The sequence below is a fragment of the Salmo salar genome, chromosome ssa09, assembly GCF_905237065.1.
Source record: "Salmo salar chromosome ssa09, Ssal_v3.1, whole genome shotgun sequence".
NCBI lineage: Eukaryota > Metazoa > Chordata > Actinopteri > Salmoniformes > Salmonidae > Salmo > Salmo salar.
Window position 1 is genome coordinate 113,132,907 of NC_059450.1, and position 15,755 is coordinate 113,148,661.

Consider the following 15,755-nt stretch of genomic DNA (forward strand, 5'->3'; position numbering starts at 1 on the left):
CTCTTCACAACTGTCTTAATGTGTTTGGACCATGAGAGTTTGATAGTTCCATGCAGCCACATGGAAACCAGGAAAGTCACAGTAGTGAAAGTGACACAGAAACGTACTGGGAAAGAGGACCCGGTCAGTGCTGCCATTCAGAAATAAGAAATACATTTACATAACATTAGGCTGCTGACACATATAATTTAAAAACATGGACAAACTAATAGAAGTACTTAAATTGGGAGCAGACAGTTGATCATCTTCAAAAGTAAGTGAAAGTCTCAAATGAGGTCTATCAGTGCTGCCATTCAGAAATAAGAAATGCATTTGCATAACATTAGGCTGCTGACAGATATCATTTAGAGCAGGTTTAGAGCAGGTTACTGTTGAAGATGATCTACCTTCTGCTCCCTATTTAAGTACCTCTATTAGTTTGTTCATGTTTTTAAATGTTGGAATAGTTGGTGACATATTTAGAATATTTTATATAAAAGTGTTACCAAATTGCATTTTATTTTACTTTAGAGACGGATTACCCAGATCATGTCCTGTCTGTTGGCTTCTACATGTAATGATAATAGGCTTATACCTTGATTTCACTTTATCCAAAAGCCAAGTGAATGCTACTGTAGGTTTTCTATGTCACTTGACCGTGTCAAATCATGCCATACTAGCCTTAGTCAGATCTCTCAGATCTCTCAAGATGGAACATAAAGGCCTACGTGTTGGGATTACAACTTGTTTGATCGTGATGTATCAATTAATGGCAAAAACCGTTGCATCACAAATCTGTGATTTTCAACCATTAGAGACAAAACACATGATGTAAGTGCAAATACTTACCTACTAAAACCAAAAGTAATAGAGAATGCAATATAACCCTGGTTCGAGTTCTCATATTCGGTATTCTCTGGTATAGCTGTCTTGGACACGCTCTCCTGTTCACAATCAAAGAAAGAAAAAACACGTTAAACCTCGAATAATCTCATATTTAATCTACAGTATTTTCATCTACAGTATTTCTATGTCGTGGTAGCGAATGCCCTAGTTTGATTAGGCTATTTGTAGAGCGTAATTTCAGGACAATGGACAGTGAGCGCACCGCTACCCAGGAGATCGGTCGTCGATAAATATAACACATTCTCCGTAGAGATTTGACAAAGTGTGAGAAAAATCTTGCTTTAGGCTATATGATGGTTATTTGTCAGTGTCTGAAGATAACATTAATTTAATATTATCATTGACTGGCCTGTTGCCTAAGATTAATCACTTTATTTTTTTGTAAACTTCTCCCACATTATTCAAGTCGTAGTATATTTGTGGTGAGAAAAAAATTACTCACACTCATTCATTCGATATTCCTCGCAGCTTCACCATGAATAAAACCCAAAAGAGACCTGTAGATTCCACACTCCGCTGAGGCCACTTTCTATTGCGGGATTTGGGTGAGCGTCTAGAAATCCTCAATCATACAATGACAATGGATTGTAAAAAGTTTTATATGAATAGCGAATAATAAATTGGTTTAATCAAAAAAGGATACTCTTTTGTCAGATTCTTCATAAAATGAGGAGCAATCCGAAAATGACGTTCTGTTCCGTTGTTCACTGCCTTTGTTTTTCGCAATAAGCGGTCACTTAGGGCTCCGATAACGTTTCCATTGATGCGCATGCGTAAAAGTCACAACCTATGTATTTTCACTCCGTATCTTCTTGTTCGCAGGCACATGGACAATACAAAGTACAGTTCCAGTTAGAAGTTTGGACACACTTCCTCATTAAAAGGGTTTTTCTATATTTTTACTATTTTCTACATTGTAGAATAGTGAAGACATCAAACCTATGAAATAACACATAAGTAATCATGTAGTAACCAAAAAAGTGTTAAACGGATCAAAATATATTTTCTATTTGAGATTCTTCAAAGTAGCCACCCTTCTCCTTGATGACAGCTTTGCACACTCTTGGCATTCTCTCAACCTGCTTCATGAGGTAGTCACCTGGAATGTATTTCAATTAACGGGTGTGCCTTGTTAAAAGTACATTTGTGGAATTTCTTACCTTCTTTATGCATTTGAGCCAATCAGTTGTGTTGTAACAAGGTAGGGGTGGTATACAGAAAGAAGATAGCCCTATTTGGTAAAAGGCCAAGTCCATATTATGTCAAGAACAGCTCAAATAAGCAAAAATAAATGACAGTCCATCATTACTTTAAGACATGAAGCTCAATCACTGAGGAAAATTTCAAGAACTTTGAAAGTTTCTTCAAGTGCAGTCGCAAAAACCATCAAGCGCTATGATGAAACTGGCTCTCACTAGGACACCCACAGGAAAGGAAGACCCAGAGTTACCTCTGCTGCAGAGGATAAGTTCATTAGAGTTACCAGCCTCAGAAACTGCAGCCCAAATAAATGCTTCACAGAGTTCAAGTAACAGACACGTCAACATCAATTGTTCAGAGGACACTGCGTGAATCAGGCATTCATGGCCGAAAAGAAACCACTACTAAAGGACACCAATAATAAGAAGAGACTTGCTTGGGCCAAGAAACATGAGTAATGGACATTAGACTGGTGGAAATCTCTCCTTTGGTCTGATGAGTGCAAATGTGAGACGCAGAGTAGGTGAACGGATGATCTCTGCATGTGTGGTTCCCACCGTGAAGGATGGAGGAGATGTGATGGTGTGGGGGTGCTTTGCTGGTGACACTGTCTGTGATTTAGGCACACTTAACCAGCATGGCTACCACAGCATTCTTCAGCAATATGCCATCCCATCTGGTTTGCGCTTAGTGGGACAATCATTTGTTTTTCAACAGGACAATGACCCAAAACACACCCCCAGGTTGTGTAAGGCTGCGTAAGTGATGGGGTGCTGCATCAGATGACCTGGCCTCCACAATAACCAGACGTTAACCCAATTGAGATGCTTTGGGATGAGTTGGACCGCAGAGTGAAGGAAAAGCAGACAACAAGTGCTCAGCATGTGGAAACTCCTTCAAAACTGTTGCAAAAGCATTGTAGGTGAAGCTGGTTGAGAGAATGCCAAGCGTGTGCAAAGCTGTCATCAAGGCAAAGGGTGGCTACTTTGAAGAATCTAAGATATAAAATATATTTTGATTTGTTTAACACTTTTTTGGTTACTACATGATTCCATGTGTTATTTCATAGTTTTGATGTGTTCATTATTATTATACAATGTAGAAAATAGTAAAAATATAGAAAAACCTTTGAATGAGTAGGTGGGTCCAAACCTTTGACTGGTACTGTATATGTACAGTATGTGTGTGTGTGTGTGTGTGTGTGTGTGTGTGTGTGTGTGTGTGTGTGTGTGTGTGTGTGTGTGTGTGTGTGTGTGTGTGTGTGCGCGTGTACAATACAGTTTGTTCAATCAATTAAAACAAAGCATACTAACAATTGAACATGGTAGATTCAGTGTACAGTAATAAGTTTCTTTTTGTGAGTGTGCATGTGTGTGCATGAGAGTTAGGCTATATGGAGGAGAGAGACTACTGTGCAGTTCACAAAAACGTTATTAAATTCACATAAAATAACAAAGGTTCACCATATGTCTTACTTCTAACATTGAATTGAGATGGGAGAGCTGTAGAATACTTTTTCTTGTTCAACAGATGTTGATTTTCCATGTTGACTTTATATTGTTTGCATATTCTTGTGATTTGCTAGTAAAGCATATTCTTGTGGATATCCGAACTAGATGGGTAAATGTGTTTTTATACTATACTGAACAAAAATATAAACACAGCATGCATAATTTCAACGATTTTACTGAGTTACAGATCATATAAAGAAATTAGTCAATTGAAATAACTTCATTAGGCCCTAATCTATACATTTCACATGACTGGTCAGTGGTGCAGCCATGGGTGGGCCTGGGAGGGCATAATCCCACCCACTGGGGAGCCAGGCCCAGCCAATCAGAGTTTTCCCCACAAAAGGGCTTTATTACAGACAGAAATATTCCTCAGTTTCATCAGCTGTCCGGGTGGCTGGTCTCAGAAGAAGGTGAATGAAGAAGCCGGTGTGGATGTCCTGGGCTGGCATGGCTACACCTGGTCTGCAGTTGTAAGACCGGTTGGACGTAGTACTAAATTATCTAAAACGAAATTGCAGGTGGCTTTTGGTAGAGAAATTAACATTCAATTCTCTGGCAACAGCTCTGGTGGATATTTCTGCAGTCAGCATGCCAATTGCACGCTCCCTAAAAACTCTGTGGCATTGTGTTGTCTTACAAAACTACACTTTTTTTTTGTTATTTTATTTCACCTTTATTTAACCAGGTAGGCCAGTTGAGAACAAGTTCTCATTTACAACTGCAACCTGGCCAAGATAAAGCAAAGCAGTGCGACACAAACAACAACACAGAGTTACACATGGAATAAACAAACATACAGTCAATAACACAATGGAAAAGTCTATATACAGTGTGTGCAAATGGTGTGAGGAGGTAAGGCAATAAATAGGCAATAGTAGTGAAGTAATTACAATTGAGCAAATTAACACTGGAGTGATAGATGTGCAGATGATGATGTGCAAGAATAAATACTGGTGTGCAAAAGAGCAAAAAAGTAAATAAAAACAGTATGGGGATGAGGTAGGTAGATTGGATGGGCTATTTACAGATTGGCTGTGTACAGCTGCAGCGATTTTAAAGTGGCCTTTTATTGTGCCCAGCACAAGGTGCACCTGTGTAATGATCATGCTGTTTAATAATATCTTCTTGATATGCCAGACCGGTCAGGTGTATGGATTATTTTAGCAAAGGAGAAATGGTCACTAACAGGGATGTAAACAAATTTTATTTCAGCTCATGAAACATGAGACCAACACTTTACATGCTGCGTTTATATTTTTGTGTAGTATATTTTGAATTGGCAGAATTCAAGGGGGGTAGAATTTTTTTGAAACTTTTTTTACTGAGGATTTTTGGAGACAGACTGTGTACCATGCTTTCCAGAACCCATCTGCTGCTCTCTTATGAGGTCTGAATAAGGAAAAGCAGCGGTGAAATACAGAATTGAAGGATGTGAGAAAAGTCTGGTAAGCAGACTCCACAGTAAATTATTATAAAAATGTTCCCATTAAATATCAATCAACATTTGAAAATCTTCAGTATTACTTTTGTTAAATATTCTACATTTAATGCTACTATCCATTCCCATCTGTACATTTTTCTAGCTGACAAAGAGAAGTGGAATATTGGATATTGTCAGTATAAATGTCACTATAAAGTCTACCTGTTTTTGCCACATTATTCAATTAATCAGTAAAAATATTACTAATAAGGATGACCGATGAACTGGTCACTTTTGTGGGCTTGTAGTTGAGGAGATATAGATAGCTGGTGTATAAAGAATTCAAAAAGTCCGACATCAGTAAGCCCTTTTTACATCAGTCGATGTCACAAAGTGCTATACAGAAACCCAGCCTAAAAACCCAAACAGCAAGCAATGCAGATGTAGAAGCATGGTGGCTAGGAAAAACTCCATAGAAAGGCAGGAACCTAGGAAGAAACCAGGCTCTGAGGGATGGCCAGTCCTCTTCTGGCTGAGCTGGGTTGAGATTATAATGGCCAATATGTTCAAACGTTCATAGATGACCAGCAGGGTAAAATAATAATAATATTATTATGGTTGTAGAGGGTGCAACAGGTCAGCACCTTAAATCCAATCTTGATGAAAGGGCATCATTAAAACTACCAATGTCAGTATCGGTTGCCCTATAAACACATCCAATTTTACCACCAAAACATGTACAGGAGGGAATTTCTATGAAGGGCGATTTAACGTTAATGTTATGAGTTGCAAGTGCGAGGTCCTCTCTTACAAATAATTTAAGACTTATGAACAAAAATGACAACAGACATCCAATGTACCAACCACACAAATGTTATATAATGTTGTTTAGCATCTGGAAGGAGAGTGCTTACTCATAGCCACTCATTTAATACAGATCAGTGAAGCACATATATTTTTATTCACCCCCTTAGGCATCTCCAAAGAATCACACAGCAGTGATAGAGCTCAAAGATCACCCTGGAGTAGAATCTTGATTTAATATTGGGGCGGCAGGGTAGTCTAGTGGTTAGAGCATTGGGCTAGTAACCAAAAGGTTGTAAGTTCAAATCCTCGAGCTGGACAAGGCAGTTAGCCTGTGAACAGTGGGTTGTCATTGAAAATAAGAATTTGTTCTTAACTGACTTGCCTAGTTAAATAAAGGTAAAATAAAAACAATTATACTCTGACCTCAGTGTGTATGGTATGTGTAGGCCATTGAAAAACACATAATTCTGAGCATACCAAGAAAAACCAGCCTACAGAGCTTCTAATGCAACCTTACAATCCCACTGATTCTCTCTCATATTTGGTGCTTATAGCAGGATGATGCAATGACCTTTCATCTACATAAAACCTAATCTGCATTTGACACAAAGCGATGAGTTTTTCGATTATGTTTTATTCCATTCTGCTTCACTGCTCCTCTCTGCCATTACCTCTGAGAGCAGTCATTATCTTCCCCCCAGTTCACCCACATACCAGTGTGGAAGAAGCCTGGGCTGCATCTCAAATGTCACCCTATTCCCAATATAGTGTGCTACTTTTGACCAGAGGACACTATGGGCCCTGGTTAAAAGTAGTACACTTATAGGGAATAGTGTACCCTTTGAGACGCGGCCCTAAAGTACTTATGAAGGATCGGCATGATATCAACTATACCCATTATTCTCCATGAGTCACATTGAGTATGAATTATGTTTGCCTTCCTGGACATTTATTTAGGAAAGACTACGCTGTTTAATGAACTGTTAGGCATTGACATATGGAATATGATAAATCAGATTTGTACTGTAATGGATGGTACTGTGTGTATGAGTATTCCATACATTGCATAAATACAGTTCATTCTGAACCCAGCATCTAAAGCAAAGCTATTGTGATATTTATTCCGAAATCTTCTAGGCAGTATTTCTACATTTCTCTATGGCACTTCGACCTCTTAAACTCTCGACTGTTCTTCAATGTTCTTAATCTGGGAAAAACTCAAAGGTTTATCCAGTGAAGACATCTTAAAACTCCATTCAACTTCATAAGACAGATACAGTGTATATGTAGTGCTCAAATTAGAACATGCAGTGTAATCTAACAATGAGATCACTGTGTTTAATCTAGTGGCCGATGTAAAGTATGTGTGCATGGAGGAATAAGAAAGGCTTACCTCAAAGGATACCGTAGGTTTAATGCTTTCAGCTTTCTACCATGGATTACAAATTTCATTTGGAGTATGTTGCCATTCTATTTCTATGGATGTTGTATGTCATACATTTTTTTCAATGTTTAAATATCAGAGCACATGGCTGATATATCCATGGCATCAGGCAAGTAGGCAGCAATCATATGACTAATCCCACGGCATATTATTTCTAATGAAAACACATAAACAACAATGAAAATGGCAGTGGAGAATGCACAGTGCGTTGTTGCCAGCAGGCTGGGTGTCTCAGAAACACTAAATATGGCAAGCCTGGTGGCTGCCACTGCCACATCCCAGAGATAAGGGAACCATGGCAACAGTGATGCACAAGGACCGGATGATGGGAACAAGGTAGAGAAAATGAAAAACCCGTAGACTAACACAGGAGAAGCTCAGCTCTGGGAAGAAACCACACTGGTTTGTTTATCATGCTCATTTCCAAGAACAAAACAAATGGATTTGTTCCTATCCAATGGGCACACACTGGTTGAATCAAAGTTGATTCCACGGAATTATGTGAAACCAACGTGGAATAGACGTTGAATGGCGCCGATATAGAGGGCAGCCGTGCTTCTAGCCACTAGGCAACTTTGCAGTATTTGGGTTTTTTTATATGTTATTTCTTACATTATTATGCCAGACATTTTTTTGTGTTATTACATACAGCCGGGAATAACTTTTGGATATCAGAGTGACGGTAACTCACTAGCATTACGACCAGGAATATACAACTTTCCTAATCGGATCCTTTGTCCGTAACCCCCAAGGCAATTGAAATGATTCCAGAGGCTGACCCAGATATCGTCCGTGGAGAGGAGGTACCCGGAGTGGACTTCTAGACCGACTCAGGAGGCACGCACACCACCCACCGGTTCCGAGTTTATTACTCGCTAATGTTCAGTCTCTGGATAATAAAGTTGAAGAGCTGAGTGCGAGGATTTCCTTCCAGAGAGACATCAGGGATTGTAACATACTCTGTTTCATGGAAACATTTCTCTCTTGGGATTTTCTGTCCGAGTCCGTACAGCTAGTTGGGTTCTCAGTTCATCGCGCAAACAGGAATAAATCTCTCTGTGAAGAAGGGGGTGTATGTTTCATGATTAACTACTCATGGTGTGATTGTGATAACATACAGGAACTCAAGTCCTTTTGTTCACCCAACCTAGAATCCCTCACAATCAAATGCCAACCTCATTACATCCCGAGAGAATTCTGTTCGGTTATGGACACAGCCGTGTATATTCCCCCTCAAGCCGATACAACGACGGTCCTCAAAGAACTTCACTGGACTTTATGCAAACTGGAAACCACATATACTGAGGCCGCATTTATTGTAGCTGGGGATTTTAACTAAGCAAATTTGAGTTCCATCAGCACAACAACTGTAGTACTCGCACTGCTAAAACACTCGACCACTGCTACTCCGACTTCTGGGATGCCTACAAGGCACTCCCCCACCCTTCATTCGGAAAATCTGACCATGACTCCGTTTTTCTCCTCCCTTCATACAGGCAGAAACTCACTATTCAAAGTTGGTCTGACCAAATTGTTTTGATCACGCTGACTGGGATATGTTCCGGGTAGCCTCCGAGAATAACATTGACGAATATACTGATACGGTGACTGAGTTTATCAGGAAGTGGATAGGAGATGTTGTACCCACTAACTATTTAAACCTACCCTAACCAGAAACTGTGGATAGATGGCAGCATTCGGGCAAAACTGACTGGGAATATGGCAGAATACAAACAGTGTAGTTATTTCCTCCGTAAGGCAATCAAACAGGCAAAACGTTAATATAGAGACAAAGTGGAGTCGTAATTCAATGGCTCAGACACGAGACGTATGTGGCAGGGTCTACAGACAATCACGGACTAAAAAAGGAGCACACAACCTCTTACTCAACGTCAACAAAACAAAGGCGATGATCTTGGACTTCAGGAAACAGCAGAGGGAGCAACCCCTTATCCACATCGACGAGACCGTAGTGGAGAAGGTGGAAAGCTTCAAGTTCCTCGGCGTACACATCACTGACAAACTGAAACGGTCCACCCACAGACAGCGTGGTGAAGAAGGCACAACACCACCTCTTCAACCTCAGGAGGCTGAAGAAATTTGTCTTGGCACCTAAAACCCTCACAAACTTTTACAGCTGCACAATTGAGAGCATCCTGTCGGGCTGTATCACCGTCTGGTACGGCAACTGCACCGCCCACAACCGCAGGGATCTCCAGAGGGTGGTGCGGTCTGCCCAACGCATCACCGGGGGCAAACTACCTGCCCTCCAGGACATCTGTTCAGGACAGCACCCGAGGTCACAGAAAGGCCAAAAAGATCATCAAGGACAACAACCACCCGAGCCACTGCCTTTTCACCCCGCTATCGTCCAGCAGGTGAGGTCCGTACAGGTGCATCAATGCTGGGACTGAGAGACTGAAAAACAGCTTCAATCTCAAGACCATCAGACTGTTAAATAGCCATCAATAGCACATTAGAGGCTGATTCCTATATACATAGACTTGAAATCACTGGCCACTTTAATAAATGGAACACTAGTCACTTTAATAATGTTTACATATTTTGCATTACTCATCCCATATGTATATACTGTATTCTATACTATTCTACTGTATCTTAGTCTATGCCGCTCCGACATTGCTTGTCTATATATTTATATATTCTTAATGACATTCATTTACTTAGATGTGTGTGTATATTGTTGTGAAATTATTAGATATTACTGCACTGTTGGGGCTGGAAACACAAGTATTTCGCTACACCCGCAAACACCCGCAATAACATCTGCTAAACATGTGTATGTGACCAATAACATTTTATTTAATTTGAATTGACATCTGTGCCCAGTGGGTACAGCGTAGAGTGAAAATCAAGTGATCCATGTCCTAATAAAGGTACACACAACACTAAGCTTTGAGGCTGGTGGTAATGCACACCAAGCAAATACAAGCAATCACTGGTGGCCTACTTACAGTAAAGTATACTGATTAGATAATGACACCCAACTGGTAAGTGGATGCACTGGTCAGGTGACACTTTGGCTCAGTAGAAATATGAGATTGTGAATTGGGATGACCAAAAGGTATGAGGCTCACTATGAGTGGCTGGAGTTCAGTAAGGAGGAAGGTACTGTACTGTCCAATAAGAAACACATTTGCTGTTAAAAAATAATAAAAAAATAATAATCTTACAAACTTAATTAAATGTTTTGCCTCAACGAAAAAGGTTGAAAGTATTTAGTCAAACATTTAAAAAAAACATTAAAACGCTTTGTTCCAACGTTTATAAAACCCTAACTATGTTTACTACTGCACGGTGTCCGGGGCAAGTGAACAGAGTTTCGGGGATTTGGAGGGATTTCAAGATTACAACATGATTACAGCATGTGGACACTAATGGGAAATGTTGGAACTTAACCGCGAAATCTGCCCAGCAACTATAGAAACATTTTCATTATTGAAAATCAGTGCTAAATTAATGAGAAGTAGACTATATGCTTATCCCCAGCGGTGTAGTTCAGATGTTCAATACAAACATGCATATGGGGTTTACACACTCCTATATGAAGAGGAGGATAGATTTTGAAGGGTCTGATCATTGTTATTGTGCATCTTTTTTTGTGGCATTACTGATATACTCATCAATTTCAATACTTATGTACCACAATTAGAGATTTTAATACTGCAACAAATATAACTTAGCAATTGTCTGTAACACAGCATTATCCCCACCCCCAAATGAAATCAAATAGCAACACTTACAGTGAGTCTGTATCCATAGGATCCTGAAAGATCTTCCTTATCAAACACGTTTCCTTAAAAATATGTGCTGCTCCAAACAAAACTGTAATGACGAAACAAGTTCAAATAACATTTGGAAAAAGTATTTTGTGTTTGTATCATGGACTGTGTTTTGCAGCTGTCTGTCCATTCGTTATGGACAGACAGTGATGGGACAGGAATAGTTGTGGTCTCCACTAGCAGCTGGCAAAAGGTAACATTATGCCAACCTGAGGAAAAAAACATACACAGGGCTTTACTTTCTATAAATAACACTGTTGTTCTCGTTTAAGCAACCGGAGCAGAAATAATATTGAAACATTGCAAATCCTTACATGAGAAAGATGTATGCTGGTTTACACTCTTAGAATGAAAGGTGCTACCTAGAACCATAACAGCTTCTTTTGCTTACCCCTCCACAAATAACCATTTGGCAACCCTTTTCTAATAGTACAGTGCCAGCTGAGAGAGGTATGACAAGTAGTCAGATATTGGGAGGTATAAAATATCATTTTTAGTGAGACATTGTTTCTAATCTCCATGATAGGGTCTGTCAGGCTGAGTCAGCCTATGGAACTTTCTAAGGGGCATCACCCCATTTTAACCCGGGACTTGGCACCGAGTTGTGGGCACTGATACTGATAGCCATTGACGATTGGTCCAGCTGACCTCCTCAATCTGCTCACAGTCTAACCCCTCCATCCCCACCCACCTGTAGGAATACTCCATTTCTATTAGCAGAGTGCGTATTGTCTAGATTACTCAGCCTGGAATGGGTCCAGGGGTTGGAGCGATGATAATACATTTACCGCTGCTCGGAGAGAGAGGGAAATGACCATTAATGGAAGAAAGAATATCGTGTAATAAAATATGAATAAATACTCTTAAAACATTCTGGGTCACTCGTACAAAGATGTTGGGTTGAAACAAAGAGAAGCAGGCGCCAGAGCAGACTGGTCATCCAATGAAACGGTGATGTATTGATTTGACAGTGGTGGCTGAAGCCTGAAAGATATGGAGGGCCGATGACCTGGGAAGTATTTCTACTAGGCGACAATGTGATAAAAGTGATAGTGCACAAGCATAATTCATATTTTTAATAAATATCAGTCCAATGAAAATGACCAGTTTTATTAAATCAGATGTGATTAACAAAATCACGAGAAGACAAATCATACCAAAACCACACACTTCATTAGTGCCCCATTTTCACATGCTTCTGACTGGCTCATTCCCATACATCTAGTTCTGTGTAGCCTGTTTTACCCATGCTTGTCATCTGACTGCTTGATCCCTGGCTTTCTACTTCCTGATTGTATGGGTTCTGGTTATCTTCTAGTTTATGGTTCTTTGGTACCCTGCTTTCTAGATCTTCATGGTCTGGAGAATTACTGTGTTCCTCCTGACCATCTGCTCTATGGTTGTCTTGCTCTGGGTGTGGGTATTCACTGGTCTGCTCCTTTTCCTCTGGACTGTTGCCGTCTAGCTGGCGCCGGCTCATCCCGTTTAATGTGATTTGCAAATAGAAATAATTTTATCGCTTAAGTCTAAAATCAAATTAATAAAATAAAGGATTGTAAACATTGTTTTACAATTTTCATGAAGTCATTTTCAAAAATGTAACACAAACCTGTCTGACAAGAGGTGCTCTGTGAACTGGCTTTCAGTGGGGACAGACATTGACAAAGTCCTCCACTAACTTCCCAGGAGACTGGTCTGAATTCAGTGAGGTGTCCCTCTTTGCCTGTTAAAGTAAGGCAAAAGTCTGCTTGCTGCACTCATCATCACAGTATATTTAACTTTGAATAAATGGGTTACAGAAACTTCAAGGCTTCTTACCTTGTTTTCTTCATATGTGAAAGAGCTGAAGGCTCAAAGCTGAGATAGCTTCATGCAAGCCCTCCATCATGCTTTCAGGCTTGGAACCTAATACAGGAAGTTAATTTGACATGATAAACCTACTGTGGGAGAACATCAACAACAAAGTGGTACAAAAAGATCTGCTTAAAATGTGACCATGCTTCACAACGTTATTTCGTATCTATTTACCTGAAGCAATAAAGGCCATAGACTGTAGGAGAGTGGCAATAAACTGTCCAACACTCTCAAGCTTTGCCTCACAGAGATACAGAATCTGATTGTGACACCACGCCCTCGTAGGCTGAGACAGGAACCATTTTGGCCAAAAGCAGCGTGACCGGGGGGAAGATTTGGGTGTTGCACAGCAATTTCACAACATGACAGCCGAACAGGAAGAAGGCAAAGCGCTGTGGGGAGAGGTTGTCCAGGGCAACGGGGATCAGGTGCACTGCTGGGTCCTCTGTGGTCTTGTCAGTACTGGCTGGAATACAAACTATAGTGTCAGAGGGCATCATTAGTGTACTGTACAAGTCAGCTAACCAGATAAACACTAAGATAGTATTTTTGTGGCTTACTGAACAATTTCTGTATTATGAGGGTAATGACATTTTAATTGATTGGTATATCAATATTTATTTCAGTTTTTAAAGAATGTTTTTGAATAAAAGTAATATGCAGCATTTATTGATTTACAGTATAATTGACCATAGCCCATGATGGGCACTCGAGTCAATATTGCCTTGGACTCTAGTCCATCTCGAGTCACAGCTGTTATCTCCAACATTTCAATCAACAGTTACAGAGGATAATCTCTTATCTCAGAGAAGAGAAACATGGAGCTTTCGAGAGGTTCAAGCTGTCCCTAACCTCTGTCTACACTGGATAGGTTCTGGAGGGACTCCTGTATCTCCTGGACAGAGGGGTCGTGGCCACTAGTTTGGACAGTTCCTGCTCAGTCAGACAGGGGGCTGTGCTCTGTAGGTGTACTAGTACAAATAAATCAGAAGATAAGTCAGAAATGAATACACAACACTGCAATGTCCTATATGTGTGGGAGTAGTTGCATGTCCCACTTCATAGGGCGATGCAAGTTGACCAAGTTTAAAAATACTGTGTTGAAAAGTATTAAAGTCTTTCAGGTTCAATAAACAAAACCACTCTTCCTAAACGTGCCCCAACTACAGTGTTCGTGTCTCCTCACTTCACAACTTAACACTATCTACTGAATTTACAGTGGACTGAGGTTGCATATTCTCACAATATGCCTGGCACTTCTAGTCATTCCTATAAGAAGTTGTGTAGAAATATACTCACATCTAGTGAATGAGTCTACAGGTGTACATGAGGGAAAAAATGTGTACAGTGTCTGTATCCTACCTAGATCATGAGGTGGTGGTCCTGTCTCATGGCTTGATGCCGGTTTGGTCATGTTGGCTGAGGAAAACTAAAAACGGAAATACTATGATGAGTTATTAGTCGATGAGTTAGAAACAACATCCACATCCCATATTCCTTTAGATTCTCAAAGAAAATGTAAATACAGGTATGCTGGTGAATGGCGGTGGTCCTCTATAGCTCAGTTGGTAGAGCATGGCGCCTGCATTGCCAGGATAGTTGGTTAGATTCCCTGGACCACCCATATGTTAAAAACGTATGCACTCATGACTGTAAGTCGCTTTGGATAAAAAAAAGTGTCTGCTAAATAGCACATATTATGGGTCGGACCCCCCCTTTGCCTCCAGAACAGCCAGAATTCTGGCAACATTGCAAGGTAACATTGCTCAACTGGTATCAAGGAACCTAACGTGTGCCAGGAAAACATTCCCAACATCATTACACCACCGCCGTTGACAGCAGGCATGGACTCCTACTGCTTACACCAACTCCTGACTCTGCAGTCAGCATGACGCAACAAGAACCGGGATATGTCAGACCAGGCCATGTTTTTCCACTCCTCCATTGTCCAGTATTGGTGATCGGGTGCCCACTGGAGCCGCTTCTGCTTGTTTTTAGTTATAGGAGTGGAAGCAAAAAACTGTAGACCTCCACAAGTCTGGATCATCCTTGGGAACAATTTCCAAACGCCTGGAGGTACCACGATCATCTGTACAAACAATAGTACGCAAGTATAAACACCATGGGTGTCACGGTTGTCGTCGGTTAAGGAGAACCAAAACGCAGCAGGAATGTTGACGCTCATCTTGTGTATTTATTTACCAACTAAGTGAACACCAAAACAACAAAACGAAAACGAACACCGAAACAGTCTTGAAAGGCACACTCAGCAAAACAAGAAACAATCTCCCACAGACAAACACACCCAACCCAACTAATATAGGACTTCCAATCAAAGGCAACACCACACAGCTGCCTTCAATTGGAAGTCCACCCCAATTAACTCTACATAGAAACAGACTACCTAGACTAAACATAGAATTACATAAACATAGATCATAAACCAAAAACCCGGAAATACTAAATCAAACGCCCTTTTACCAAAACACCACCCCGAACCACATAAAACAAATACCCTCTGCCACGTCCTGACCAAACTACAATAACAATTAACCCTTATACTGGCCAGGACGTGACAGTACCCCCCCCCTTAAAGGTGCTAACCCCGGAAGCACCTTAAAAAAAAAAAAAAAAACAACAACCCCAAACAACAAAAACAAAAATTCCCCCCTACTAAAGGGAGGGAAGGGAGGGTGGCTGCCGTCAACGACGGCACTGTGCTACACCCCCCCTCCCCAACCCACCTATATCTGGAGGTGGCTCCGGTTCTGGCCGTTCCAGGCAGTCGGGCCACTCTGGCAGCTCGGGGCAGTCTGGCAGCTCGGGGC

At 40.7% G+C, this 15,755-nt stretch overlaps 1 protein-coding gene across 4 annotated transcripts in view; it reads right to left on the bottom strand.

Annotated features, from left to right (window-relative positions):
- The window catches only part of LOC106612464 (sodium channel subunit beta-3-like), a 33,133-nt gene extending 21,914 nt beyond the window's left edge, over positions 1-11,219 (bottom strand). For 3 of the 4 annotated variants that reach the window (XM_045724337.1, XM_045724335.1, XM_045724334.1), the window contains exons 1-2: positions 11,035-11,219; positions 829-923 (exon numbers count right to left, since the gene is read on the bottom strand). In XM_045724337.1, coding sequence (XP_045580293.1) covers positions 829-923; positions 11,035-11,051 — 112 coding nt within the window. In that variant the 5' untranslated portion in view covers positions 11,052-11,219. Of the gene's footprint in view, positions 1-828; positions 924-1,327; positions 1,634-11,034 lie in introns of those variants that run through there. The other variant, XM_045724336.1, reaches the window with a different exon arrangement.
- Between the last annotated feature and the right edge of the window lie 4,536 nt (positions 11,220-15,755).